The sequence below is a fragment of the Pangasianodon hypophthalmus genome, chromosome 6 (genome assembly GCF_027358585.1).
Source record: "Pangasianodon hypophthalmus isolate fPanHyp1 chromosome 6, fPanHyp1.pri, whole genome shotgun sequence".
Lineage (NCBI taxonomy): Eukaryota > Metazoa > Chordata > Actinopteri > Siluriformes > Pangasiidae > Pangasianodon > Pangasianodon hypophthalmus.
Window position 1 is genome coordinate 23,352,345 of NC_069715.1, and position 26,424 is coordinate 23,378,768.

The window sequence follows — 26,424 nt, forward strand, 5'->3', positions numbered from 1 at the left end:
GGAAATATTAAGTCATGGATTTCTTATTTTGCTAAGGCATAATTTCAATATACATTCTGATTATTCAGACTTAGTAAAAATTCTCTCTTTTTTCCAACTGATACGAACAGGCTTCTGCAAATTTAATACCTGTCCTTCAACTCACAGTCCATCAAATGACTTAGTAGGCTTAGTAAATCTGTAGCTAATGGAGTTGGTCACCCAGAATATCACAGAAAAGTTTATTATGATGCGATTTATCATGATATTGAAATTTAGTCATATCATCCGGGCCTAATAAAAATGATTATACCCAGGTCTAAGAAGAAGTTCAAGGTTAAGAGAGCCAGAGAGATTGAAGATGTTGATGAGATACAGTTCATTCAAGGTTTGATTGGATTCTGTCAACAATTCAGAAATATTTGAGGGCTCATATCAGGAATATTCAGGTACGGACAGGTTGTGGTTTGGTTGTGTTCAGAAGCGCAAACTCTGGGTTCCGTGTCACCCCTTGTCTCTATTTAAAAAAAAAACAATCTAGCCAGTCAGGACAAGTAGGCAACAAACAAAATGAAGATGAGAAGCTGTTCAGCAAGTAATTGCTTTAGGGTGATATATTGGTCTTTAAATGGGATAGTAAGAACGTTGGCTATTTTTGCATTGCTGCCTTACTCGCATCTCGTCATTGTTTACTACAAAGGGTTTTTGTTGTTCTTTTGTTCTCCTGGTCTACCTGACAAACAAAAATTTAAATTTTTGTAATTAAAAAAAAAAAAAAAAATTGGTAGTCCATTTAATTCACTTTGTCATGTTATCAAACGTCTATTAGTTTTATATATACTGTTGCTCTTCAAAATAGTGATATATTGTGATACTTCGGGATATATTAAAAAAAAAAAAAAAAACACTTTAGTGTGTGACCAGGCAAAGCACAAAGTCAGACAGTGTCTGATTGCAATATACATAAAAATACATAATATACAGATAAAATACATAAATTGAATCAAGCATAAAGTTGTTCTTTTCCATAGTGTGTCCCTGCTTTGAAACATCTGGATTAGATGTGTTTGACTGTATTACACTGCATTATTGTGTGCCGTTGTCCAGAGACCAACACATTCGACGGTTGTGTAAAGTTTATTAAGACTTGGCTGTATTGGGGTGTTATTTGAAGGCATTGATTCGCTATGTTAAAGTGAAGCTTAAATTTGACTGATATTGATGGTCGGTAGTGATCCGGTCAGGCTCAGATTTGGATGAATCTCATCCAGCTGTATTCAGGTTTAGATTCAACACCTGGTGCAGTGGATCAGGCCAGGTTCAGACTCCATGTTCTCAGACTGCAGTCAGGATCCATTCAGAATCTCTGGACTGATTAAATCTCTAGTTCGGAGAAGAGAAGGAGGTTTTCTCTTTTGTTTTTACGAATCAAGGCCGTGGAATCTGAACTGGCTGACTTTTCCCAGCAGCTGCTGCTCCGCTCTGATCCAAAGATTACACAACGCTGAGAAACACATGGCCAGTACATTTCTCCTGATCTGCGTCGGGACAGAGGAACCACAACTTCCTCACTTTTTCCTTATAACCCACCTTCAGAATACTAATACTATGTGATCTCTCTCTCTCTGTCCCTCACTCTCTGTCTCTCTCTCTCTCTCTCTGTCTTTCTATCTCTCAGGCTCTGGATGGTAGTGTGTATGAACACGTGAAGGACTATTTGATGTCTTTTTGCCGGACAGAGTTGGAAGCATTCCAGGCAGTCCACAACACGTTCCAATTCTTGCTGGACAAGTCCAGTCGAGTAAGTCTCACACACACACACACACACACACACACATACACACACACATACACACACACCACCTCTTATTTCAGTATCAGCACCCAATCTGTCTCTGTGTTTCACTATTCTGTGCTCCTTTTATTCCCAGAAATAGCTGTGTGGTGCCAGCATCCCATTAACTGCTCCCCTATGAAGCAATTCCCCACACACACACACACACACACACACACACACACACACACACACACACACACACATACCGTGTGCATAAATCCACAGGACTTCTTCTCTGCACTCAGAAATATATCTGCTGCCTAACCTGCTGTCCCTGGGGCTCCTTATGTTACATGCTGTAGCTCTTTGTGCGTGTGTGTGTGTGTGTGTGTGTGTGTGTGTGTGTGTTCACCAATTGCAAGTACTTTGGAGGTATCTATGTGTGCACTGTAATGACTTTCAGCTATCTACTGCACTTGATTAAATACAAATCACAGTTTTGTTGGCTTAGGCCCATTTTCTAAGGATCATTATGTATATTTGCGCTCTTACACAGACATGAGCTCACGGACACCTGCAGTTGGCTAGCGTCACTGTTACTGACAGGGGAGAGAGTGTATGCCATCCCTCCAACTCAGAGAGCACAACCAATTTTGCTCTTGATCCCTGGCCATGGATGGCTGTGGCATTGTCAGGATTCAAACTCGTGATATCCTGACAACATCTGTTTACCATTCTCCCATTCACTATGTCTACTCTCTACACAGTGCATTATATTCCCAGCAGAATGCCATTTAGTATTCAGTCACAGAACAATTGCAACACTTGTTGGAAACTGTTGACATGTAATATTGCTTTTAGGAAATGATTACATAATTTTGAATGTCACAGTGAGACTATAAAGTTCAGCTGAGCAAACATTTTGAGAATCAGTAGACTTGTGGTAGGCGAATGAAATTTGAACGTTTAATATTAAACACTTGAGGCACCAAACCCAGCAACTGGTGTGGCACAAGCTAGTGCACTCTCAGTGCCGGTCCCAAGCGCTGATGAAATGGGAGGGTTACATCAGGAAAGGCATACGGCATAAAACCTGTGCCAAATCAAATGCGGATCATAAGCCGGATTTCCATAACGGTGACGGGTGATCTGCTGTGGCAACCCCTAACATGAGCAGCCGAAAGAAGAAGAATATTAAACATTTGAAGATGTTTTTTTGTTTTGGAATACATAGCAATTCTGTTAATTTGAATTGAATTTAAATAGTAAAACCTGCTCTGATAGCCCTAATGTGTACACACACTAACTATCTGTATATCTCTGATCCAGGTGGGGCAGGACTTCAATCAGCAGCTGTTCCTGCAAGAGAATCCCGTTTTCCACAAAGCACAGGACTTTCAGTTCCAGCCGTGTGACAGTGACACAGTGAGAGACACACACTCACACACACACACACACACAGTAACAGATAATGTACAGTATGATGTACAGTAGATGAGTTTGTTTTCATTTTGCATTTGAAAAAGACCAGCTCTGGGTTTTCTTCTCTCCTGCTTTTTCCAGAAACAGCACTTTGTCAAATAATATCTGGTCCTATGGTCCGTTTCCATTGATGGACAGTGTTGAGAAGGGCTGACAAATTGGGCATGACAACAGATGAGCTAGTCATTAATTGCATTTATATGGAAAAGACAAAAAGGGTCAGAATTCATTCATTCATTCATTCATTCATTCATCTGCAGTCAGGGTTGTGGTGGACCCAGAGCCTAACCCAGGAGCACTGGGTGTCACTGGAACACCAGTCCATCACAGAGCACCATGCATACACACACTTCACACAACCTTTCGTGCCTAGGGGCAATTTAGAGTCGCAATTTAGAGTTTGGGAGGAAACCAGAAAACCCAGAGGAAACCTAGGCAGGCATGGTGAGAACACCCAAAACTCCACAAAGACAGTATAGGGTCGAACCTGGACCCTGTGAGATAGTAACAAAGAGAGAAAACATGAGACAGATCAGTGTATTTAACAGATGCTGGAAAATTAAGACCTGCTATTTTTGCTTTTTCTGAAAACAGACACATCTTTGCACTGCATTTTATTTTGGTTTTATCTCTTTATCACCCATGAGTATCACACTTATACACCTCAGCATTGTGCCACACCTAGGGTAGAAAAAACCCGTCTCTCACACACACACACACACACACACACACACACACACATGCAAATACACTCCGTCAGCAGTCTCATCTCCACTCTCTATATTTACCCTATGCAGCAGACACCTCCGGATGTGTCGGAAACACTCGCGTGACTAAACAATGACAGCTCTGATTAAACTGTCTCTCTCTCTCTCTCTCTCTCTCTCTCTCTCTCAGCTTTAGATAAAACTTGTTCATCCCCAAGCATTTTTTTTCCTAAGAATATACTCATCCACATGGTATTAAAGTTGACGATTTGTCCTTTGTCACAGCTAAAACCAACTCTTTATATACATCCACTCTCTGTTTTTCTCTCTTTCCTACTACGACTCTTGACTCTATGACTCTTCATTATTCTCTCCATCTTTCTTTTCTTGTGCCTCAAATCCTTTCTGTAATTCTATTTTTTCCTTTCTCACTCACCTCCCTTATACAGGCATGCCACCTCCACTCTTTCCATCTGTCTCTCAGCTCGTCCTTCAATCTCTCGATCAACCTTTCATTTTCTCTTGCTCTCCTTCTCTCACCCCTCCACTCACACTGTCAGCTTATTAACTCTGACATTCAAATCTTTGCTGATCTTTAGCTCTTCTATTTTTTTGCTTTGCACTAAGGATTGTACAGGCTGTCCCAAAAGTCTCCATATATAGGGAACTGTGTAAGCACCACATCAGTTGTGTCTTCATCAGTGGATGTTCGTGGGCGTCCACTTCTCGGTTGGTCCATAACACTTCCAGTCTTTTTGAATTAGTTAATAAGTTTGGCAACAGTGTCGTGTGTGATGTGCTTGCCATGTTTCCTGTTAAATTCCATTGCAACCTTGTTACAGCTTCCTGATCCAGCCATGAGAATGATTTCAATACGTTCTTCTTTTGTCAAAGGCATTCTTAGAGGCTATCTGAAAAAATAGATATATAATGTAAACTAAGTATGAAAAATTTTGGAAGACATTTTGCTAAAAAGTGTTACTGTTCCCTGTGTATGGAGACTTTTGGGACACCCCGTATATTTCTTATAGGGCTGTTCTGCTCTTAAAATTTAACTGTACTAAATTTTACTATCTGATAACTTGATAACTTTTGACAATGACTTCCTGCCACTAACCTCTCTTTTTCCTTCTCCTCCTAACTTTGTTTCCCTATGCTGCCTGTGTGTGTGTGTGTGTGTGTGTGTGTGTGTGTGTGTGTGTGTATGTGTTTGTGTGCGCGTGCGTGTGTGCGCGGACTCCTGGCTCAGACTCTGAGCTCCGTGCAGCAGTTGGTGGACATTGAGCCATCGGCAGTCAGTGTGATGAGAATGACCTTGGCCCAGGTAGAGATACAAACAAGAAATGAGAAAATGCACTCATTTCCATTGCATGTATTAGATAAAAAATATGCAGTATGATCATTTTGGGACGTGATCGAGATAACAGGTTTGCCAGGGACCTGTATTCTGCGTGTGTCTGTGATAGAATTTAAACCACTTCCTTTTGATAAACCACTGGAAGCGGCTCTGAGCTAAACCCCATCACTATTTCAAACAGGGTACAATATACATTCATGTCTACATACACACAGGCCCTGATTTACTGAAGGTTTGCTTGTGTAACGCTTGATAACACCCACAAAAATGTGCAAGCTTATTGATCTACAGGCTCTACTGAGGAATGCATCTTTAAAGGAACATAAGAGCACGACTTGTCCGGTTTTGCATCTTGGCCTTAACGAATATGCAATTTGGGGTGGTTTTACTTAAAAGAGTAAAGGTGGGGTCTGTGCAAATAGATTCATTTAGCACTTGCAGTGTGATTTACAACAGCCTGAATGTCCTGTGAGCGACAATGATTAAATTATATTTGCATAAGTCCAGTTCAGCCAAAAGAAAAATTATAAAACTGACTAGATTTTAATAATGAGAACTTTATCAGGATTATGCCTTAGTATCTCTAAATGAGCTCTTAAAATGATGACTTAATATTCCAGCAGCAAAGTTTCATTTTAGATATTCATCACACGTTCACAGCTCCGATGCCGGCAGCATTTAAATAGATCCTGTGACAAGGTTCTCGTTCATGCGTATGGAATGAACCAAACATACACTTTTATTTTGCATTCATATCATATTTTGAACAGCTTTTTGACGCATTTTTGTCACAGTCTGTAATTGGCATTAAACTGGAAACGCAATTAAGAATGTGTGGCTCGGTTTAGTTTCAGTTTGACGCCTCCAGGAGTCTCTTAGAGATCCGAACAAATAAAGGACACGAAAACCTCATTTACATATATTGTTTTCTACCCCTGCTTTGCACGTGATGTAATTCACGCAATTATTTTTTGTAAATCACCCTCCACATTTTTCTGCACACTCTCAAACACATTAAATATATTTATATTGAAATATTTGTGACACGTTTCGCGATTCTGGTGATAATTTGCTGGTCAGTGCTGTTTTTTTTTGTCATTCCTGTGAGCAGTTAGTGATTGTGTACCGCTCTGATGTCACAGGGGGACGTTGTTATTGCTACCACAGTTACAGTGGCGTTCAATGTCACATTACTGAGAAATTCAACATAGCAGTAGAGGAGACAGCAAACAATGGACTCAGATTTCCAGAATGCAGTGCAATTAGCAATCTATGTAATAACAACACGATGGCATCGATGGCCGTGGAAGCTCTGGAAGCTGATATGTTTGAGCAGCGTGTACAGATAAGGAGGTGAGAGAGAGCTGGATATACTAAATGTTAAAGTGCAGCACTCGCTTTAGAGAGGAAGCAAGGTGTAAATCCCACTGCCCCACAGTGCATTGCTCAAATGGCATTATGGATAATGTAGGAAACCATTAACCAAAGTGAAAGTAGAACAAAAGATCAACCTTCTTAAATATAATATCAATCTTGGATGCCACTGAAGATCACGTTATTAATAATAATTAATATGCCGTGGTTCATTCAAAGTGCTAAGATTTGTACAGATTTGTACTTGTTTGCTTTGGGCAGTCACAAGCTGTTCATTTCATAGATTTAGATTATTAATTTATTTAAGTGAACAGTTTAAGAACAATTGATTAATGCCTCAGTAATTAGCCATTGTTAGTTTCAATGTCAGACAGTTTATTCATTTAAGAATTTAAGGGTTTGAAAATGTATGGGTTTTAGTTTTGTTATCAATCCCATTTCACTGAAAAGCAGAAATCATTTATTGCAAAAGTAATTAACATTTAGCATTTTACCCAGTTTTCTAACATTTGCAGTCAATTCCACCTGGTAGCTATGTGTACATAATCGCACAGTACTTCCCCGATGATCTTCCAACGACACTTACACAGTTTAGGAAGTTGAGCCGCTCAGGACTCTGGCTACAGTTAGAAATTTTGGTACATATAGTACTGCAAAAGTCTTAGCCACACTAATTTTTATACAAATTTTTTCTTAGATGTTTATTGTATGACTTGTGCATTATTGTTAGTTAGTTACTTTTGTTGTCCACAAGATAGAAATTTGTCTGTATGGGAATTCACCATACAGTATAAACATGGACATCAACAACCTAAAAAACAACCTAAAAAACAACCTAAAAAACAACAAAGCAAAAGTACATAAAAAAAATAAGACTTGGGTAAAAACTGAGTAATTAAAACAGTTTAGATTTCCAAACATTACTTTTCCAACCAAACTTCAATGTTACAGAAAATGTTTCTACGTTGTCTGAAAGTATTATTACATAATAGACCACTTTTTCAGACAAAATATGAATGCTGGCTGTCAGGTTTTACCTGCAAAAACAGAAGCAACTGACAAATTCTCCAGAAGAGCTGTGGCAGTTTCTTCAAGATGTTTAGAAAAGCTGACCAGCCAATTTCCTTATAAAACTGCACAGTGTATCTGAGACTACTGAGGCATTTTTAAAGGCAAAGACTTTTGCACCAAATATTGACTTTGTTTAGTTTAGTGCAGTCTACGTCTCTTTATAGTAGATTTTATGAAGTAGAAAACAGTTAATTAATTAATTAAAAAATAAATTATTATTTTTGAAGGCATCATTTCTTTACAGCGCTTCTTCACATGTGCCTAAGACCTCTGCACAGCACTGTATATAATCTGTACAGTATATAACACATTCACTGTCAGTCAAAAGTTTTTATAGCGATAAAATCAGGAAACCTAAACCTTTGTGGAACTTTTTAACTGCTCACTCTCAGATCCTAATGAGATCCTAAAGGGTCCTAGTGCTTTTTTTAAGCCTTTAGATAAAAGACTCATAGATAGAGCTTGTATTAACTATAACATAAATATGTGGTGTGGTACACGTGCATAATTAGGGTGATAATGAATGATTGTGGCCTTTTCCGATTAGATTAGCTCTAGATTATTCCAATAAAATAGTCATTTCTAATATTTCGCAATTCAAAATGTATTTAAAGCTGTAAACAAACACACAAAGCTGATGTGAATGTCTGTGGAGTAGTAATCAGTACAACATCTCTCCAAAAAGTGCTCTTCTGACTGAGGTTAATCACAAAGCTCACATAAACAGACACAAAGAAAAACACAACAGAATAAAGAATCGTTTAAAGTGTATCCAATGTGTTTGGTCTTCAGATGTCTTTAGCGCTATCTGATGTAGTCAGCACTTTTTTGCTTCCTGTGTCCTGTGACTAATGTTGGGTTCGCTGCTGCTGTGAAATTGTTCAATGCAGTTTGCATTGATCCTCATCCAGACAAAGACATTTAATATCTCACAGTTTGGAATACACGCTCACATACACACCTTAACAGGAAATCTTATTGAAGCAGTGCCTTGCTTATTGTATGTCTTATCATTCATGCAGTTATGATCTCTGAGTGTGTCTGAGTGTGAGGTTTCTGATGATCTGCACTTAAGTCATTATAGTGGGAAGCATGTAAGAGACGGGGTGTGATGAAGAGTTGCCAGGATGGACTGGAGACAATAGAGGATATTCTATCAAATACTGTCCTGAACATTTACATTTTAATCTTTTCTTAGCCGTCTGTCTTCAAAGATCATGTTGGGTAAGGAGCCAGTTAAACAAATGCAGTGGTAAAAACAGTCAGTCTAAAGATGGCTAAAACATTACTAAGTGTGTTTTTCTCATGAGTTGGTGAAGCTATGTGCAACAGCCAAATGAACTTAAGCCTAAGTTATCCAGACATGAGTGTGTAATCCGATCATGAGACGTTGATGAGGCTGAGGTTTAAATACCACGAGTGACTTTTACCTCAGGTGATGAGACAGAGACCAATGTGGATGCTGTAATCAAAGTTATTTATTTTCCCCATTTTCATTTTAAATGCTAGAACATGAAGTCTGGTTGAGATGCATGAGATGCAAAAAGAGAAATGTTATGTCAAGATAGTCTGTAATTTTCATATACCATATGCACACACACACACACACACACACATATATATATATATATATATATATATATATATATATATATATATATATATATATGGGGGGAAAAATCTGTATAAATAATAGGAATTTCTCATAACCTCATTCAATCTACCGTAAATAAAATCATGAACAAAATATTCAATTAAAACAGCATGTTTTAAAGCCACTCAATAATTACTTTCTACCAGAGCATCAGTCTTAACATTAGCTGCAGTCCAAACTTTTTAACTTTAACTGCTCGCTTAATAGCGCACTTTCGCTTGCATTTATTTCTGGGTTCTTGGAAGTACATGCATCTAAATGCGGCCTAGCAAGCAGTCTGGAGAGATGGGAAATTATGGATAGTATCTGGCATTTAAAGCTTTAAAACAGGCAGCTAACACTGAATATTACTGTTCCCAGTGGTTTTAAAGAACTCCCAGACGTCACAGATATTCATGTGGTCTTGATGACAGTCTGTCTCTCTGCATGTCTGTCTGCTTCATTCCCGCGTGGTCCTCGTGATGAATTCTCTTGGTCCTGGTGGTCATTTGTTCTGGTTCAATGAGAAAAGGGAATTTAAACATTGTGTAGGATCTGCTTATGGAATTAGCATGACCTTTTGGTTGGCCAAAAAGAGTTAAGTTCATGTGTGCCAGCTAAATGCTGATGTCTGTCACCCTGGTAACCGGTGTACATGTGTGTGTGTGTCGCAGAGCCGGCAACTGGAATCGGAGACAGGCACCACGGAGGAGCACAGCCTCAACAAGGAGGCCAGAAAATGGGCGACACGTGTAGCCCGAGAGCACAAAAACATCATCCACTATAAACGGGTGAGGTGCACATGCACACGCACTCACATACACTGCCAGTCGAAGGTTTATGAGTTTCTTGTGTATAATTGCATTGTATTATTACACACTATTATTATGGAGAAGATTCTGTGCCAGAGCAAAAAGCAATCACATTAGTGTATGATCTACACACAAAAAAGATGATAACACACAAATTTCATTAGTGACTGGCTGACAAAGTGCCACACTGAAAAGCAATCCCTCGTTGCTCTTACTTCTCTTGATCTTTTTAATCAGCAGGCTAATGCTCTTTTAATAATTAAATGCTGACTTACATAAGAAGTAAATCTTGTCCACCTTTAAAAGCAATCTACACCATTGCGTTTTACTGTGCAAGTTTGATAGTACAGACAGAAAATCTAGACAGCATGGCACACTGAAAAGCAAAACATTCTGGTCTTTGGGTCTTACTTCGCTTCATGAATTCTGTGGAAAAACAATCAGCAGGTGACTGATTTTTAAAGAAGTAAATGCTGATTTTGTGTCACAAGTGAATTCCCTGTTGAATTGCATTGCACTTTCATCATGTTCATGTGTTGCAGCAGTGCCACACTGAAATGCAATTATTGTCCAAAGACTGGTGGTTGTAATAAGGGGGTGTAGTCATAATCAGAGAAGAGGAGAAGAGCCAGAAACTGTCATTTTCCAGGGAGCATTATTACCCATATGAAGGAAAGCCCTTTATAGGTTCTTATTAACTCATTGCTCATTCCCACTAGTGTAGAGTCAAAGCTAGCATTGTCAGGGCCGAGCAATGGCCCGGTGTTCGCCGATTGGGTAAATTCCTGCCTACTTGTGATACTGTTTACTTACACTGGATGGAAAGCCTTAGGGTGGTGGGTAGAAGCTCAGTTACAGTTCCATTTGGGGAAAGGACAGTGTCATTTTTTGCTCCTAATAAGAAGTTGTTTCCATTTGAAGCACCACATCTGTAGATATAAACGCTGAGTGCATGGCTGGTGGGCGATGCGTATTGACCATCAGTGGTGGGTTTGTAATTGCAGACACTGGAGGAGTGCGAGAGACAGGGGACTCCTCCCACAGAACAGAGCCGCAACGACCTCGAGTTCAAAATAGAAGAGGCCAGAGAGCACATTCGTAAAGCCGAGGTAAGGATTACGTGTGTGTGTGTGTGTGTGTGTGTGTGTGTGTGTGTGTGTACGCGCGTGTGTGTTTGTGCTTTGTGAACATTAGTGAGCACTAATATTCCAGTTCCAGTCAGATCTAACCAGTTAGTTGGGTGTTTAGCTAGCTATGTAAATGCAACACTGTACTAATAGTTTAGCTGAGTTTGTTCAACCAGGACATGACATTGGAGCAAAATTATTTAGGGACACCATTGTGAATGGCACCTGATTAAAACCTGATTAAATTAATATTTACATTGTAATTTGGTTTCCTCGTCCTGTATGACGATAGTCATGACTAGCATAAAGGTGTACTTTGAAACGCAACTTTTAGGCAGCTCGTCTGGAGTCGCCCAAGAATAGTCAGACTGAATGCAAAAAAGTGTCTAGAATTTTGAAAACAAGCTGGGTGAGAACTTACCAGCATGGTGGAAATTAAAGGTCACAGTCTAATCATTCCTGTACAATACAAACAGCTGCCTTCAGGCAAATTAGTGTTAATACTAAAAAGCTTATCCGCAATTAAATATCAAACAGTTCAACTGAAATTATTAATCTGGTGTAATATCTCCGGTAATTCTTAATTCCCAAGCCCACTGCATATGAATACTTTAAACTAAATTATTTAGTTTTAAAACCACTGTTATGTCAAGTTGTAGAAGTGAAAAGAAAGGCTAAAGGTAATATGATCAAATTTAACTTGTTAGCTGGTCAAATCAAAATTGGCCCAGGGATGGCTCCTCCTTCCGGCCCAGGCTGACTCTTGCAGTCTGTCCAATTATATCTGCTAATCCTCTGTAATGTAGTTACAATATTTATGCTCTCAAGACATTTTGCTGCAGTTAAAGGGTACATTCTAATGGAGAGCTCTCCATGAAGCACCATGAAATGAACTGCTTTAATGTTTCTCTTTCTTCAGCTAAAATAAGTTCTCCCTACCGATCCTGCATTAGTCTCCGATGAATATTTAATTGCCCCATTAGGAGCTAATGGATAACTATTGGTGAGGAGAGGAATTAAAGAAGAAAGAAAAAGGTCAGCGTGAGAATATTAAGCTTTTGGTTTTTTTGGTGGTCGGTCATAAAAACAGGACGTTGTCGGCATTTGTCAGTCAAGAGCTGACAGGAAGGGTACTTAGCATTAATTATTAAAGAGTGACGCTTCTTTTGAAAAATGGCGGCAGACTTTTGTGTGCCTTTTCTTCTAAATTTCACTGTGGATGGAAACTTCTAGAAGGTGATAGTTGTTTGCAAGCTTGTCATGAAGGGTTATGCTTCTGTAATAGTGGTTTAAAGCAACTTCCTGTGTGTGTGTGTATGTGTGTTTCTGTCTGTCTGCGGATGTTCATTCTATTTCTCCATCTACCAGACGGTGAAGCTCAAAGCAGAGGCTCGCCTGGATCTGCTCAGGCAGGTGGGCGTTTCCGTGGATACGTGGCTAAAGAGCGCCATGAACCAAGTGATGGAGGAGCTGGAGAATGAGCGCTGGGCATCAATGCCCACCCTCACTACCCACGATCCCTCACTCTCAGTAAGCACTTCTTTATAAATTTAATTATACTGTATTCCCAAAATACAGCAACTTCCCGTTACCTTTCCCTGCCATCACTGCTTTCTGCCATCCCATAATAACCCTGTGGGTAATCCTTCAGACTCAAGAACCAACACAACTTGTCTCAATGCAATAGATGTTGAAAATGACGCTCTACTTACTGATCACTATGTAGCACACAAATATAGTGCCACATATAAACCATCGCAAACATTTCCCCATCATCAGTCCAGTGTGGACATGTTCCAAATCATGCTCTATTCACTACATGAGACATCACAAACATCTCACTATTATCAGTACACTGTGGATGTGTTTTAAATCATATACTATTCACTACATACAAATTGCATCACTATGGCCTTGGTATAATCAATCAATTGTGAAGGTGTCCCAAAACACACTACAGGGTCACACAAACACCTCCAAAATGATCTTAGCATCATCACTCTGCTGTGGACTCGTCCCAAACTGCATACTTTAGTTGATATATAGGCCACATAAACAGCATTACAAAAGTCCTGGCATCATCAGTCAACTGCAGACATATCACAAACCACACACTGTATTCGCTATACGGGTATACACAAACAGCTCCAAGAAGACACTAGCATAGTCAGTTCAATGTGGACGTATCCCAAAGCAACACACACTAATCATTATTGAGTGCAGTGTTTTACTATTTTCCAACCAAAACTGTAGACAAAATCTAGCGCACTCCTGAAATAGTTCCTATAATGCACTGTGCCATTTAAAGTCATTCACAGTGGATTGATAATGCTGAGATGTTAAGCTGGTTATGTGCCTATTAGGGTGCGTGATTTTGAACAATGATGATGGACAAGGATTTGACAATGTTTATGTGGTCTATATAGAGATTAAGGTGTGTGATTTGGAACATGTCCACAGTGGACTGATGATGGTCAGGGATTTGACAGGGATTTGTTTATGCAGCCTATACAGTGAATAGGGTTTAATATGGGACATATGACACTGCAAGAACTTGGAAGATTGCTCACTACAATGTATCTGACAAACACTGGGTACACAAATACACATGTGAGTCTAAGACAGATCAGGACTCAGTATAACCCCTTGCTCACACACACACACACACACTCTATGATAGTGCATTTGCTGAAGTCGAGGTGACACTAGCACTCAGACAGAGGGGCCAGCTTTACTTTCCACTCTCCAATGAAGTAATGATTCATCATGCTTTCATGGCAATGCTGAGCTGAAAGATCGTTGAGGATTGATACCACAGGTGATGAGAGAAGAATGCCGGTCTTTAGAAATGACAGGTTGAATGATGAACGCTTGCTTCATGATGCTTATGAGCCTTATTACAGTGAGAAAACGTCAGTGTTTCCCACACACTGCTGCCATCTGCTGATTACGTTATAATCGCAGGCGATGGTCCAGTGCCACACATCATTACAATCTGATGTTCACTTCATATCCTGACGCCCACAGGCTCGCATTTATTATACCTACAGTATAATGAGTGCAGTAATAACTAGTGTGTATCGATTTCAGTGTTGTCACAAAGCCACTTTGCAGAAATCTGTCTCAAGAGACACTGAAGTGAGAATGAAGAAAGCTTGAGCGGAACTGAGACTCATGGAATAGTTGGATTACTTCCTCTTAACCCTATCTGAGGAAGTTTTCCTTACCACTATGACCCTTGACCACTAGTGGTTACAGACTGATTGTCTGCTTTACGACAATTTGTTTAAAAACAAAAATTCTATTCTTTTTTACAGGGACTAGAAAGTAAACATGAGGTCAGATTTAGAAGTGTGTTCATGTCTTGACTTGGATTCTGAGCTCTTTTGCTGGACTGTCCTTCCAATTCAATTAGTATTCACCTCACATCAGCTTGCAGCACGTAGTGTGAGAGAGAGAGAGAGAGAGAGAGAGAGAGAGAGAGAGAGAGAGAGAGTAAATATAGCAGGGCCAATAAGGGCGAGACAGACAGAGATAGACAAGTGAACAGAGGACTTATGGTAGAGGTGAATATTGCAAGTAGGGACTACAAAAAAAAAGTCAGACAAATATTGTTAGTAATATGTTATGCTACTTAAAGCTTAAACCATAAACATAGTCAGAATTCAAAACCAAGGTCATGGAACAGGCAAAGACAGTCAGTAGTGAAGTAAATCCATACTCATACCAGGCTATGACCAAAATCAGGAAATGCTAGACACAATAAACTGGAGTTTGGAATACTATGACCTGAAAATAAATAGAAAATGTGGGTCAGAAGGGCTGGGAAACAAGCAGTCCTTGTCCTTGAAATCAAGAAAGAAGCAATGATCTTGAGTGAGAGAGTTAACAAGGACAGATAACAGTGAATAAATAAGGAAAGTGGAAAGCAAAAGGGTCAGAATTTTACATTCACTAGTTGCTGCTGTGAGGAGGTGTTGAATAGTCAGGGCGGTGGAAAAAACAGTGAAGCAGATGGTAAATAAAGCAGTTAAATGTACTTTGTTAGTCTGAAAATATTTTAGTATAGTTGAAGCCAGTTCTAAACTGCACAAGTCTATGATGGGAAAAGTCTTTTTTTTTTTATTATTATTTTCTTTTGAGTCTTTAGGGTGGACAGAAGGCAGATGTTTTTAAAAACTTCTGCTTTCTGAATTCTCTCTAAAAGTCCGTGGCTCGTCCATAGGGCCAGGTGGAGGGTCATCTGGCATATCTGCCATTCAACAATCTTCATAATATCCTCTTTCACACCCCCATACATTTTAAGTTGTGTTAAAATACTAATTATCTCTTTTGAGTAACCAACAATTTTTTTAAAAATTGCCAGTTGACAGACAGAATCCGATTTTCCTGTGCCCGTCTTTCTAATTGTTGTGAAATTGTGGGCCAGCACACTCATGGCCCCATTTAGTTCAACAGAGTTATTATTGCACCTAGTAGTCAACAATGGGAACTGCAACCAGGGCTTATAGAGGTCCACTGGGACAGGAATCGCACTGCCCTGTGCTCAGATGGAGGAGCAGCGGACAGAACAGTTAAGGTTTTGCAAGTTTAAGAATTACTCTACATCATCTTCAAAATCTTCAAAATTAAATTTTCTGAAAAAAAAAAAAATGTAGATGCATATAACCTAAATGTGTCTCCATTTTTCAATGCTCAAATTTTGGACACTTTCAGGTCTTTTGTGTAGTTTTTGAGATGTAGTTGGGTTGAAAATTTTGCTGAAGCTTATCACCTTTGGTTAATGATATTAGCTCTTCTGTGTGCACTTCGACGAGAAACACACCTACTGTATCAAACCCAATTGAACAAAAGTACATAAAAACTGCTCAAAATGAGCTGTTAGACTGTGTGCTGGATGACTGTATGATGTCGAGTCTAAAATCTCACTTTATAGTAGTATAGCATAAGTCAAGCGTGATCGCCTCTCAACGTATTTTAGTTTGAGGCTACGTTGTTAGTAATGTCGTCCTGCCCTACCAAAATCTATGGTCACAAGCCTCTGTTGACGAAAAAAAAAAGTTTGACCCTTTCAGAAAAGCATCTCCTGACCAATCCGGTCACAGCTTGGGTGAGGAAAAAACCAACATGGTGTACAGTGCTGAAAAAAGAAGTCTTTTTAGTGAGCAAATATGAGCATCTTAATGATATGTTCAGTCAGAAATATTTCGCTTTCAGTATTTTAACATTGCAAAGTAACTAAACATAACAAATGAGTTAGTTTGGGAGGCATTCACTGGTATCTGAATGTCACAGGCATACAGTGGTCAAAATGCTGTCTGATCACATAAGTGCTTCTCTTAATTTTCTGTTTCCCAAGCCACAGCTCAGGCATGCTGCCTCCTCATTGCTAGGATACATATAATCTTCATTATTATTATTATTATGATTATTATTATTACTAGTAATATTAATAGTGATACTGGCTAGATAGCCTGTACTACAATGTGGTTACTATGTGCATATTGCGTGAGCCACTCTTTTTTTCCATATTGGCAAAGAAGGCCAGTGTTACTTCTGTAGAGAAAATGCTTGCTGTGTAAACAGCCTGAATGGACCCTTTTTTAAAATTAGATTTATTTTAAATCTAATTATGTGCTTACAAATGATACTTTTGTTCATTCTTTTACAGAATTAACTCCAGCTTTTTTGAACAGCAGTGCCCTTAAATCGCCGCTTTGCATATTCATTCATTCTCAGTCCAGGTGGCACTTGTATGTAAATACTGTGAAGGACAGATAAAACTCCAGGCACTGCCTAGTGTATCACAGGAAATATAATGTGCTCTAAAGGTTTCTACTTTACCGTGTCAGCATTAGAAAATGTACTTAAAATGTTATTCTAGTATAGATGCCCAGGGACTGCTTGTTTCACCCGCTGTATCTGAATGCAGATCAGTTTTCCCAAACTTTTCCAGACAGACATCTGTTTTTATGTCACAACTCTCCTGTGGAAGCATGACAAAATCTGTCCCCTGGCTGTTAATCTTTCTGAATTACTTTTAATCTTTCTGAATTACCTGAATAATTTTGGTCAGTGGGGGTGGGGTCATGGTCACCTGATCTGCTGAAGTCCAATAGCATGGGCAGTCTGGTGGGTGGGAATTGGACTAAAAAAACAGTGTCCCAATGACAGATAAAGACGTGGCCTTACTCTGTCAGACATTTTCCCACTAAGCAAACCTTCCAGCTCTTCGTATAGCAGGTGTGTATACGGCTTTCATTCGCCTCAGGACAGTCAGGGTTTTGTGAGAATGTTTTCTAAATGAGCTTGGCTGTTATGTTTTTGTAGACCACAGTGGACTTGGACCGGGACGAAGGCGAGGAACTGGAGGAGAACATGGAGCAATTTGATGATAGCAGCTCTAGTCCTTCAGGAACACTGAGGAACTACCCACTCACCTGTAAAGTTCTTTACTCCTACAAGGTAACACAACACACACTCATACATATTGTCTGTGTATTGTACCAGTGCGGTTTTTAACACGCCCTTGTCAACGTTCCTCTCCATTTCAGCCTTGGCTCAATCCTAGTTACAGTCTTAAGAGTCATTACAAAACCAGATCAGCTCAAATGAAGTTTGTTAAATGACCCATTGGAGGGCTACGTGATCGAGTCTCTGTAGACTGCAGGAGCAGAACTTAGAAGAAGGCATTGTCATTTGACACAATTTCTCTTTCAGACCAGGAACAATATTGGTAAAGCTGTTTGCAAGTGTACACAGAGGCAATTAAATACTTTTCTTTTTGGAATTTTTTTAAAGGTTTGGTTTTGTGTATTCAGCTCCATTTGTGCATGAGAGCAAACATAACATCATTGCTTTATGATGCTAGATGCTAGCTAGTTAGCAACCTAGCAATTTTAAATGTCAGCTAGTGTGCTAATCAGCTGGTTATCACAAAATGATTCTGTATATAGTGTAAAGGAAATAAACTATATAAATAGCTAAGAAATCTATTTAACAACATTGTGCTTATTGGCAAAAGATAGTATATTCTAAAAAATCTGCTCCTGTGTGCTGTAAGAAGTCACTTGTAGGTGTGACGCAGATGCAGTTGTGCATTTCCGAGTCAAGGGGAGTAACCAACAAGGATTTGTTTAAAGTGGTATTAAAACACACAGAATGTCTGTTTGTTCTGTAGAGGTTTTCCGGTGTTACGCTTATGTTCACACTCAGACACACTTAAACACTCTTAGCTCTGCATAACACTCTCTCTCTCTCTCTCTCTCTCAGGCGTCTCAGCCAGACGAGCTGACCATCGATGAGCATGAGGTGCTGGAGGTCATAGAAGATGGAGACATGGAAGACTGGGTCAAAGTAAACACTCCTCGTATTTAAACCTGAACCACAGCACACTCCATTCCATGCCTTTTTTTGGTCATAACTGTTTTTAAATAAATGTATATTATTCTGCGTTGATGTTGATGGTAACTACCAGCAACCAACTGCTCCCTTTGGGAATTAATTAATTAAGTAAGGGGTAAAACACAACACAGAGATGATATAGGAAAATAATCAATGACAAGGTGGTTACCACCCTGGTCTTCCCTCTGACTGTTACAAAGTGCTGACACTGGAGACTCCTTCCATAAAAGTTCCATTTACAGAAAGCTTCACCATATTAATGATTGTACATTATTTTGTTAAATAACATTTTTACCTCTTACTATTAGTCTCAGGTTATGTGAAGCTTTCCTCAACAAGTCTCTGTAAATTAGCTGTTACTATAGAAACGAACCTGTCAGAACCAGAACATTAATGTGAACCTGTGATATGAATTACGTTAGACACTGCTGTCAGAACTGCTGTAACTGAATATTAATCCACACCTTCTGAATAATCATAGTCGAGAATTTAACAGTGGTACAAATTAAGCTCCATTAAAGCTACAAAGTCAGTTTGAGATTTTGGGGTCAGTGTGTGTGTGTGTCCTTGTTGTATGCAGGCACGGAATAAGGCGGGTCATGTGGGCTATGTACCTGAGAAGTACCTGCAGTTCCCCTCCTCCAACAGCATACTGAGCATGCTCCAATCGCTCACTGCCTTGGACTCGCGCTCACACACATCAAGCAACTCCACTGACCCTGAGCTGGCCTCAGGCAGCATCAACGGTGATGCCAGTAGTAAGTTTCTATCCCAAACACAAACATTTCCATTTATTGTATCCTATAAGTAATTCCTTTTTGTCTAATTTAAATGTTAATTGCAATAGCAAAGAAAATGTAAATATGCTGGCATTTATTGTTGTATAAACAGTGAGTAGGAATTGCCAAAAATGGAGGAAAAATATAAATTTTTATAATATAAAAGTATTTTCTATGGACATGGTATAAACAGATGTACTAGAGCTAGAGCGATGTGATAAATGTATGGCATAAATGAGAACAGTGCCAGGGGTCGGTTATTTGGTTAGCAAAATAATGCAGAAACAAGTTGATTGTGTAGCTTGTAGTTTATCTCTTGTGGGTGTGTAGTGACCGTGACTGTTTTCGCTTGTGAGTGTGCATTATCCGGTATTCTAATTTTAAGCCATGGTAGCTGTATAGCATCAAAAGTTAAGTAGTTAATCACAAATTAAATAACATGAATCAGCATAAAAATTGGTTGTTTGATTTACAAGATTATCATACTAGCTCAGCACGGGTATATGGTAACAAATTACAGGTAGGTGAAGTTGTATGCGGGGAACAGAAGAAACATCAGGAGTACATGTGGCACAGGATTGGACAAGGAATCATTCAAGCCAATAGTTTGGATTTGTCACTTTACCGCTCCATACCAAATTTGAGAATTGTTACTTGTCGCTTGCCACTGTTGTTGAAATCATTCCCATGCTGCACATATACACACACATAGGAAATCACACATACATAGAAAAGTGTGAACATGTGAATGTATTATAAAGAGGTGACCATCATTTTTTTTTTTTTTTATTTTGCACCACATTTAATGTGCCACACCACTCTTGGAAGCTTTTTTGTAACTTTATTATCTATAGTGGTGTAGCATATCATTTCAGATTTCCTCATCATGCTTTACCATCATATGGGTATATTGGCACACCCAATGCTTTTTTATTCATCCTTCCCTCTGTCTCGCTCTCTCTTAGTGAGTTTTGCAAAGGCCATATACGACTATGAGGGCCAGACAGATGATGAGCTGTCCTTCCCAGAGGGTGCCGTTATCCGCATCCTTAATAAAGACAATCAGGAGGACGATGGATTCTGGGAAGGCGAGTTTAACGGACGAGTGGGAGTCTTTCCATCCGTCCTGGTGGAGGATCTGACCGCAGAAAATGGAGACACACACTGGGCTTTGGATGCTCAGGTAGGCCAGTGCATTACTGTGAGCACATACTTTTAACTGAAGCTTAAACGATAATATAGTGAATGTGTTACTCTCACTGACTGTGATACCATTTGGGTACCATTTTTTTACACTGATATTTGACAGAAATATAAATGGAAATATAGTACGCCTATTCACAGTATTACATGGATATGGGTAAATTCTACACCATTTTAATTTTCCATTTTATATGACAGCTTTTCCAATTCCCTTCCTTTCTTGCACACTGCCCAGACACACACACACCCTGTCCAGCAGTGCTCATACATGCTCCAGATAAACTGGGCATGCCCTCTTCCTGTCTGCCTCTGATGCCCTATTTGTCTGGGGGCTTATTAGAGCAGGCGTGCCCACTTCCTTCCTGCAATTATCATCGTGCTGAGACGGCTTTTAAAAACCCACGTCTGAAACGAGACGACAGCCACTTCCCCTGTCAATAGCATTTCTCTGATTAGAATCTGATCTTGATAAGAAGCCAGAAATTAAGGGTGGCTAAGTTAATAAAATGTGTTAGAATCTCCTTTACTTGTAATAGACCAATCACTCTGCTTCATGACTATAAATACACAGATAATCTGCCGCTGAATCAAGCTGGCTATTTACTTTTACACTCAGCTACTGACATGATTTAGTCAAGGGAATGGCATGATGTGTCAAGATAATTACTTAATGATATAATGCCAGATGCAGTACTTTAGCTGTGTCTCAGATCACATACGTATGTACTAAACAATGAAGTAAAAAGTTAATAAATGAGTGGTATAATTGAGAAATTTTGCCAAACAGATTATGTTATCTTCCCATTGGGTCTATATTCACATCAGTATTTATTTTATGTTTTTATGTTCAGTAGGATAATGTGACACATGACTCCTACAATTTTGTAAAGAATAATAGAGAGAGCATAATGACCATACCATTAATTTTTTTTCCTTACTTCAAAACCAAACTACTCCCTTTTTAACATCAGGTGCAAACTGGGTAGTGAATTTAATTAACCTCATGTATGAATCCATTTAAATTTATGTTCTATGTAATTACATTGCTTCTAGATTACAGTAGAATATGCTAAAAGCCTTTAAGTGGTAAATCAGTACTTTGTAATCTGAGAAACGACCATATCAATAACACCAGAAATACCTTTTTTTTCAGCTTTATATATATATAAATTTTTGATTATTAAAATCTCATATTAGGTGGTCAGCATTTTTCATCCTCAAACATTTAAAGAAATGGCACCACACCTGTTTTCTTTTGAGAAAATGTAATAACATGAATGGGCCATTATTCTGCTGCATCATGTATAAATAACAGTGCCCTCTGAATGGTTAACATATTTTCTGCTCTATTCTACAGGTATCATCGTGTGTGAAACTCCAGTCATCTTTGCCTCCTTTACCCCTCTATGATCAGCCCCCCTGCAACCTGGATTGTAACCCCGCCCCCAACCTGCCCCGCTCACCGTCCGTCAACGGAGAGCACAAACAGCCTGGCCTGCACAAAGCCCTGCCACACAGTAAGAGACCCTTCCAAAACCTAGTCAAGTGTACATCACTTGCTGCCTTGCTTTTCAAGAGCAGTCTTGCTTTTGACAGATTTCTCAACATTTGCTTTTTGTCTTTGTGAAGATCACAGTTCTGGTCTGAGTCCAGAAAGCCCAGGCTTTCCCCAGCCACCAAGATTCACACCTGATGGATCCGGCCCGGGAAAACTGCGACCTGTATGTAACCCCTCGTAACACTCTTCCCGATATTTAGCTAAGTTCTGTGTTTAAAATTCTACATATTGAGCTAAACTACACTAGTTATTTGCTTTTGAGCCTAATAGTGATAAGTGAAGCTGTAATCAAGCATCAAATTTGCCATCTGTTGGGCCATCTGTGAAATTCTGCGACTTTTTTTTTCTTTGTCCAAAACCACACCTTATTTACTATATAGTGCTCTATGTTGGGAGGGTGTCATGCCCTTTTCTTGTCATGCTTAAAAGCATAGAACAGAATATGAAATCCCACAATGCATTGGAATAGGTAGTATCCAAAATGTCCTGAGTAAAGTTACCAAATATCCATCATACCCTACATCTTTGCTTTTTAAAGATGACACATAACCTATCCACAGTATTCCTAGGTCCCATGATGCCTTGTGAAGGATATGTGCAAAACATTTTAGATGTTACTGTACTTGCTAATGTAACATGTAAAATAACAGAAATGTAGGTACACACAAAATGAGATGACACTGTCTTACCCACCCTTCTACCACTCTTCTAAGACTGGGAGAAAGAAAAGAAAAATGTCTATTTTGTTATTTTGTTATAAATGTTTAGTATGAAGAAAAATATCAGACATATCTATAGCAGTAAATGCTATAGTAATGAGATGCATTATTGAAAAGTACTATATAAATAAAATGTATTATTATAATTATTATAATCAGACTGCAGAATGAGCGTTGCTTTTTTTACTGCCCCCTCCTCAGGTCCGTGCAGCTCCGCCTCCTCCAAAACAACACCCTCGCAGGCAAGTGGACAAAACCGAGGAAGTAGAGATCACGCTGGTGTAGCAGTGCCACTCTTTTCATTAGAGGACTCATCTACATTTGACCTCAAACTCCTCCTACTGGCTTCAAAGGGGTGGGGCTACCTGTAATCCCACCCTTCCAGCACTCTGAACGAGGTGGACTGCATTTCAAAGACTCCTCCCTGCTAATCCTGGAAAAACCTCTTATGGCGTCACAGACTGTTTGGTGCCTTTTAACCCTTTTCATGCCAAAACCAATCCTTGTATTTGTATTTGTAGAGCCAAAATATTGTGGCATTACCAGTTACAAGGTTGTGCTCTACAAATTCAAGATGGCAGAAAATATAAAGAGTAATAAAGCCTGGATGGTTAACTTGCACATATACCTATCCAACAGGCTCATCAATAGCAGAAAATGCAATATCAGGAGGTAACTGAGGGATTTGCGGGGGCATTTTTGGTGTACAGTGGGTGTGGGTGATTAAGTTTGCCCCGTCTTCAGCCACGTGTAGTCCTACCATACGTATTTAATGTTGTATTAGTACAGTACATTACTGTTGTCATAGGAATGTTCAGAATATGTGCAACATTTCTTCATATATTGTAACTGAGTGGATGCTTTTTGAAATATAAAGTTGAGGACAAAGGCAATTGTGTATAAAAGGGTAAAATGGCGAGGTAGGAAGGGTGAGAGGGAGTTCAAGAGAATGAGGGCTGGATCCTCCATTTTCTTTTTCCTCTCCCTCGCTCCTCTAGCCAAACACATTACTCCTCCATATCGTGTTAATCTGAGTACAGTACTAATTACATCAATATTAGCCTTTTCTCAGCTTGTCCTTAAGAAGACTGCCGTTTGTACGTATTAACTAATATTTAGTCATCAAAATGAAGACAGAGAATGGAGGTTTTTTTGGCGTGGGTTTTCCCTGGGAGCGAGCCTTTAGGCCGTTATTTTATCATGCGGTCTAACTTGTTTGCAAATACCAATCAATATGCGAGCATTAATTAAAGTGCTACATGTTTCTTCCTAATTCTTATCTTGCTCTCTCATCACAATAGCATAGGCTCAGTCTAATGGAGTGTGTTGACAGACGGGTCCCGGCCATTTCATAGTAATTAGCTTCCTAAGTGCTTTTCCGTTGTACAAGGGGCAGCTATTTTTTCTATTTTCTATTTTCTATTTCTATCTCATACATTGAATTGTATTGTTCTGCTAGAAAAAATTCATAATTCATCAACAAAATCATATGGTCAATATCCATTTCATTCTGAAGAACTGCCTATTATTATTATTATTATTATTATTATTAGCCCATATCTGTATGTTTAACCATATCTTTAACTAGGCATGTGCTGAATTTATCTTTTTATACAGTAACATTAGGCCTGACTTCAGTTATTGCATATATACTACATAATACAAAAAAGATTCTGTCCACTATGTTTTCCACAGTTTCACATAGGGGAAAAAGCATTTTAATAGCATCAAACCACAGAAGGCATCTCTGTAAATCCTTGTTTGGAAATCTTCAAGTAGTAAAAAGTCATATCCATAAAAGTTCACAATAATCACAGCTAACATTAGTTAGCTGACAAAATATGAGCTAACCTGACAGGGGTTCTGAGAGGATTTTGAATTCATATCAATAGATAGTCACAATATTTACAGCTAGCACTAGTTAGCTGGTATAATATGAGCTAACCTGACAGGATTTCTGAGAGGATTTTGAATTCATATCAGTAGATATTCACAATAGTCACAGCTAACACTAGTTAGCTGGTATAACATGAGCTAACATGACAGGCGTTCTGAGAGGATTTTGAATTCATATCAATAGATATTCACAATATTCACAGCTAACACTAGTTAGCTGGTATAATATGAGCTAACCTGACAGGATTTCTGAGAGTATTTTGAATTCATGTCCATATATGTTCACAATATTCATATGTAGTACTAGTTAGCTGGCTATGAGCTAACCTGACAGGATTTCTGCAAGGATTGTGAAGTTCAAAATAGAAAACGTTCAAAATATTTCCAGCTAAGTCTGGCCAGCTGGCAAAATATGCTAACTTGACAGGATGTCTGAGAAAGCCTTACCTTTTTGAGTGCAATCATAAAACTAATTTTGAGGACCAGGCATGTACTCAGAAACATTCTGTTCTAAATCACATTTTAGTTTGTGACCTGCAATAGAATTTCTGCAGAGGTTTGGGATTGCCTTCTCTTAAAATGACACAATGCTCTTTTACATTCGTTCAAGGTATCAGCACGTGCCTACGTTCAGCGGTATAGCATGTATCTCAGCACTTTTCCAAAGCTGTATGGCTTTGTATCTTTGACTCTTATGTCTGCATCTCATCAAAGGACCCTTGTGTAGCATAGCTGCCTAAACATGTGTAGGGGTTTTTGTTTTGTTCTGTTTTGTTTTTTTAAATTCAGTGTTTAATACCCCAGTGGTTTCGTTTGCTAAAGAATGCAGTCCTGTTATTTATTCTCTTCCTTCAGGAGTAGGAAATCACCCATTTCTAGAGATTAGCGTTACTAGTGTTAATAACAGTAAATAATGTCACCCTAAGTAAAGTAAATAATGTCACCTTAAGAATGGTGCTTGTAAAGAATTTGGGGGGGGGGAATATGTGTATGTTTTGGACTTTCTTTCAATAGAGTGAACAAAATTGGCATATCTGCCCTTATGTCATGTCTTTTTGTTGTAGCCTGTTTTCTTGTTGATCTCCTTGAGATCTTTTGAATGTTATCGAACTTGTTTTGAAGTTTATGGCCCATCCCGTCAGAAAGCTCCTCTCAGAAATTGGCTTTTCTTTTCTTTTTTTCTTTTTTCTTTTTTTTTTTTTTTAACTTTCCCAGTTTCCTTTCAACAGTTTTCGCTTTCTGCAAAAAACGGCATCCAAATACTCGTCATTCTATTTTTAAATGCCTTTTGTTTTATTTTATTTGAAAGACACTGCTTGAAAAAGATGGTGTTATAACATTGGACTGTTGCTGCAGTGGAAGTATCAGAGAACAGGTCAAGACATTTCTTTCTGCATATTATTAGCTGTAAAGTAATTTGTATTTATTGTGTACAAATGTTAAATAAAAAAATGAGAAAATATCTGGATTCTTGTAGGTTTGTGTATATTATCTTCACTATAATATGCATATGCCATAATGCTAAAAAAAAAAAAAATGTTGCAAG

The 26,424-nt window shown here is 38.8% G+C and overlaps 1 protein-coding gene across 2 annotated transcripts in view; it reads left to right on the plus strand.

Annotated features, from left to right (window-relative positions):
- The window catches only part of LOC113526573 (F-BAR and double SH3 domains protein 2), a 95,198-nt gene extending 68,858 nt beyond the window's left edge, over positions 1 to 26,340 (plus strand). Inside the window, exons 9-21 of one of the 2 annotated variants that reach the window (XM_026913749.3) lie at positions 1,658 to 1,780; positions 3,086 to 3,181; positions 5,195 to 5,269; positions 10,055 to 10,171; positions 11,197 to 11,301; positions 12,688 to 12,849; positions 17,650 to 17,784; positions 18,592 to 18,675; positions 19,304 to 19,481; positions 20,468 to 20,685; positions 22,063 to 22,222; positions 22,335 to 22,426; positions 23,184 to 26,340. In XM_026913749.3, the coding sequence (XP_026769550.3) occupies positions 1,658 to 1,780; positions 3,086 to 3,181; positions 5,195 to 5,269; positions 10,055 to 10,171; positions 11,197 to 11,301; positions 12,688 to 12,849; positions 17,650 to 17,784; positions 18,592 to 18,675; positions 19,304 to 19,481; positions 20,468 to 20,685; positions 22,063 to 22,222; positions 22,335 to 22,426; positions 23,184 to 23,267 (1,629 nt within the window). In that variant the 3' untranslated portion in view covers positions 23,268 to 26,340. The remainder of the gene's footprint in view (positions 1 to 1,657; positions 1,781 to 3,085; positions 3,182 to 5,194; positions 5,270 to 10,054; positions 10,172 to 11,196; positions 11,302 to 12,687; positions 12,850 to 17,649; positions 17,785 to 18,591; positions 18,676 to 19,303; positions 19,482 to 20,467; positions 20,686 to 22,062; positions 22,223 to 22,334; positions 22,427 to 23,183) is intronic. The other variant, XM_026913750.3, reaches the window with a different exon arrangement.
- The last annotated feature ends 84 nt before the right edge of the window (positions 26,341 to 26,424 follow it).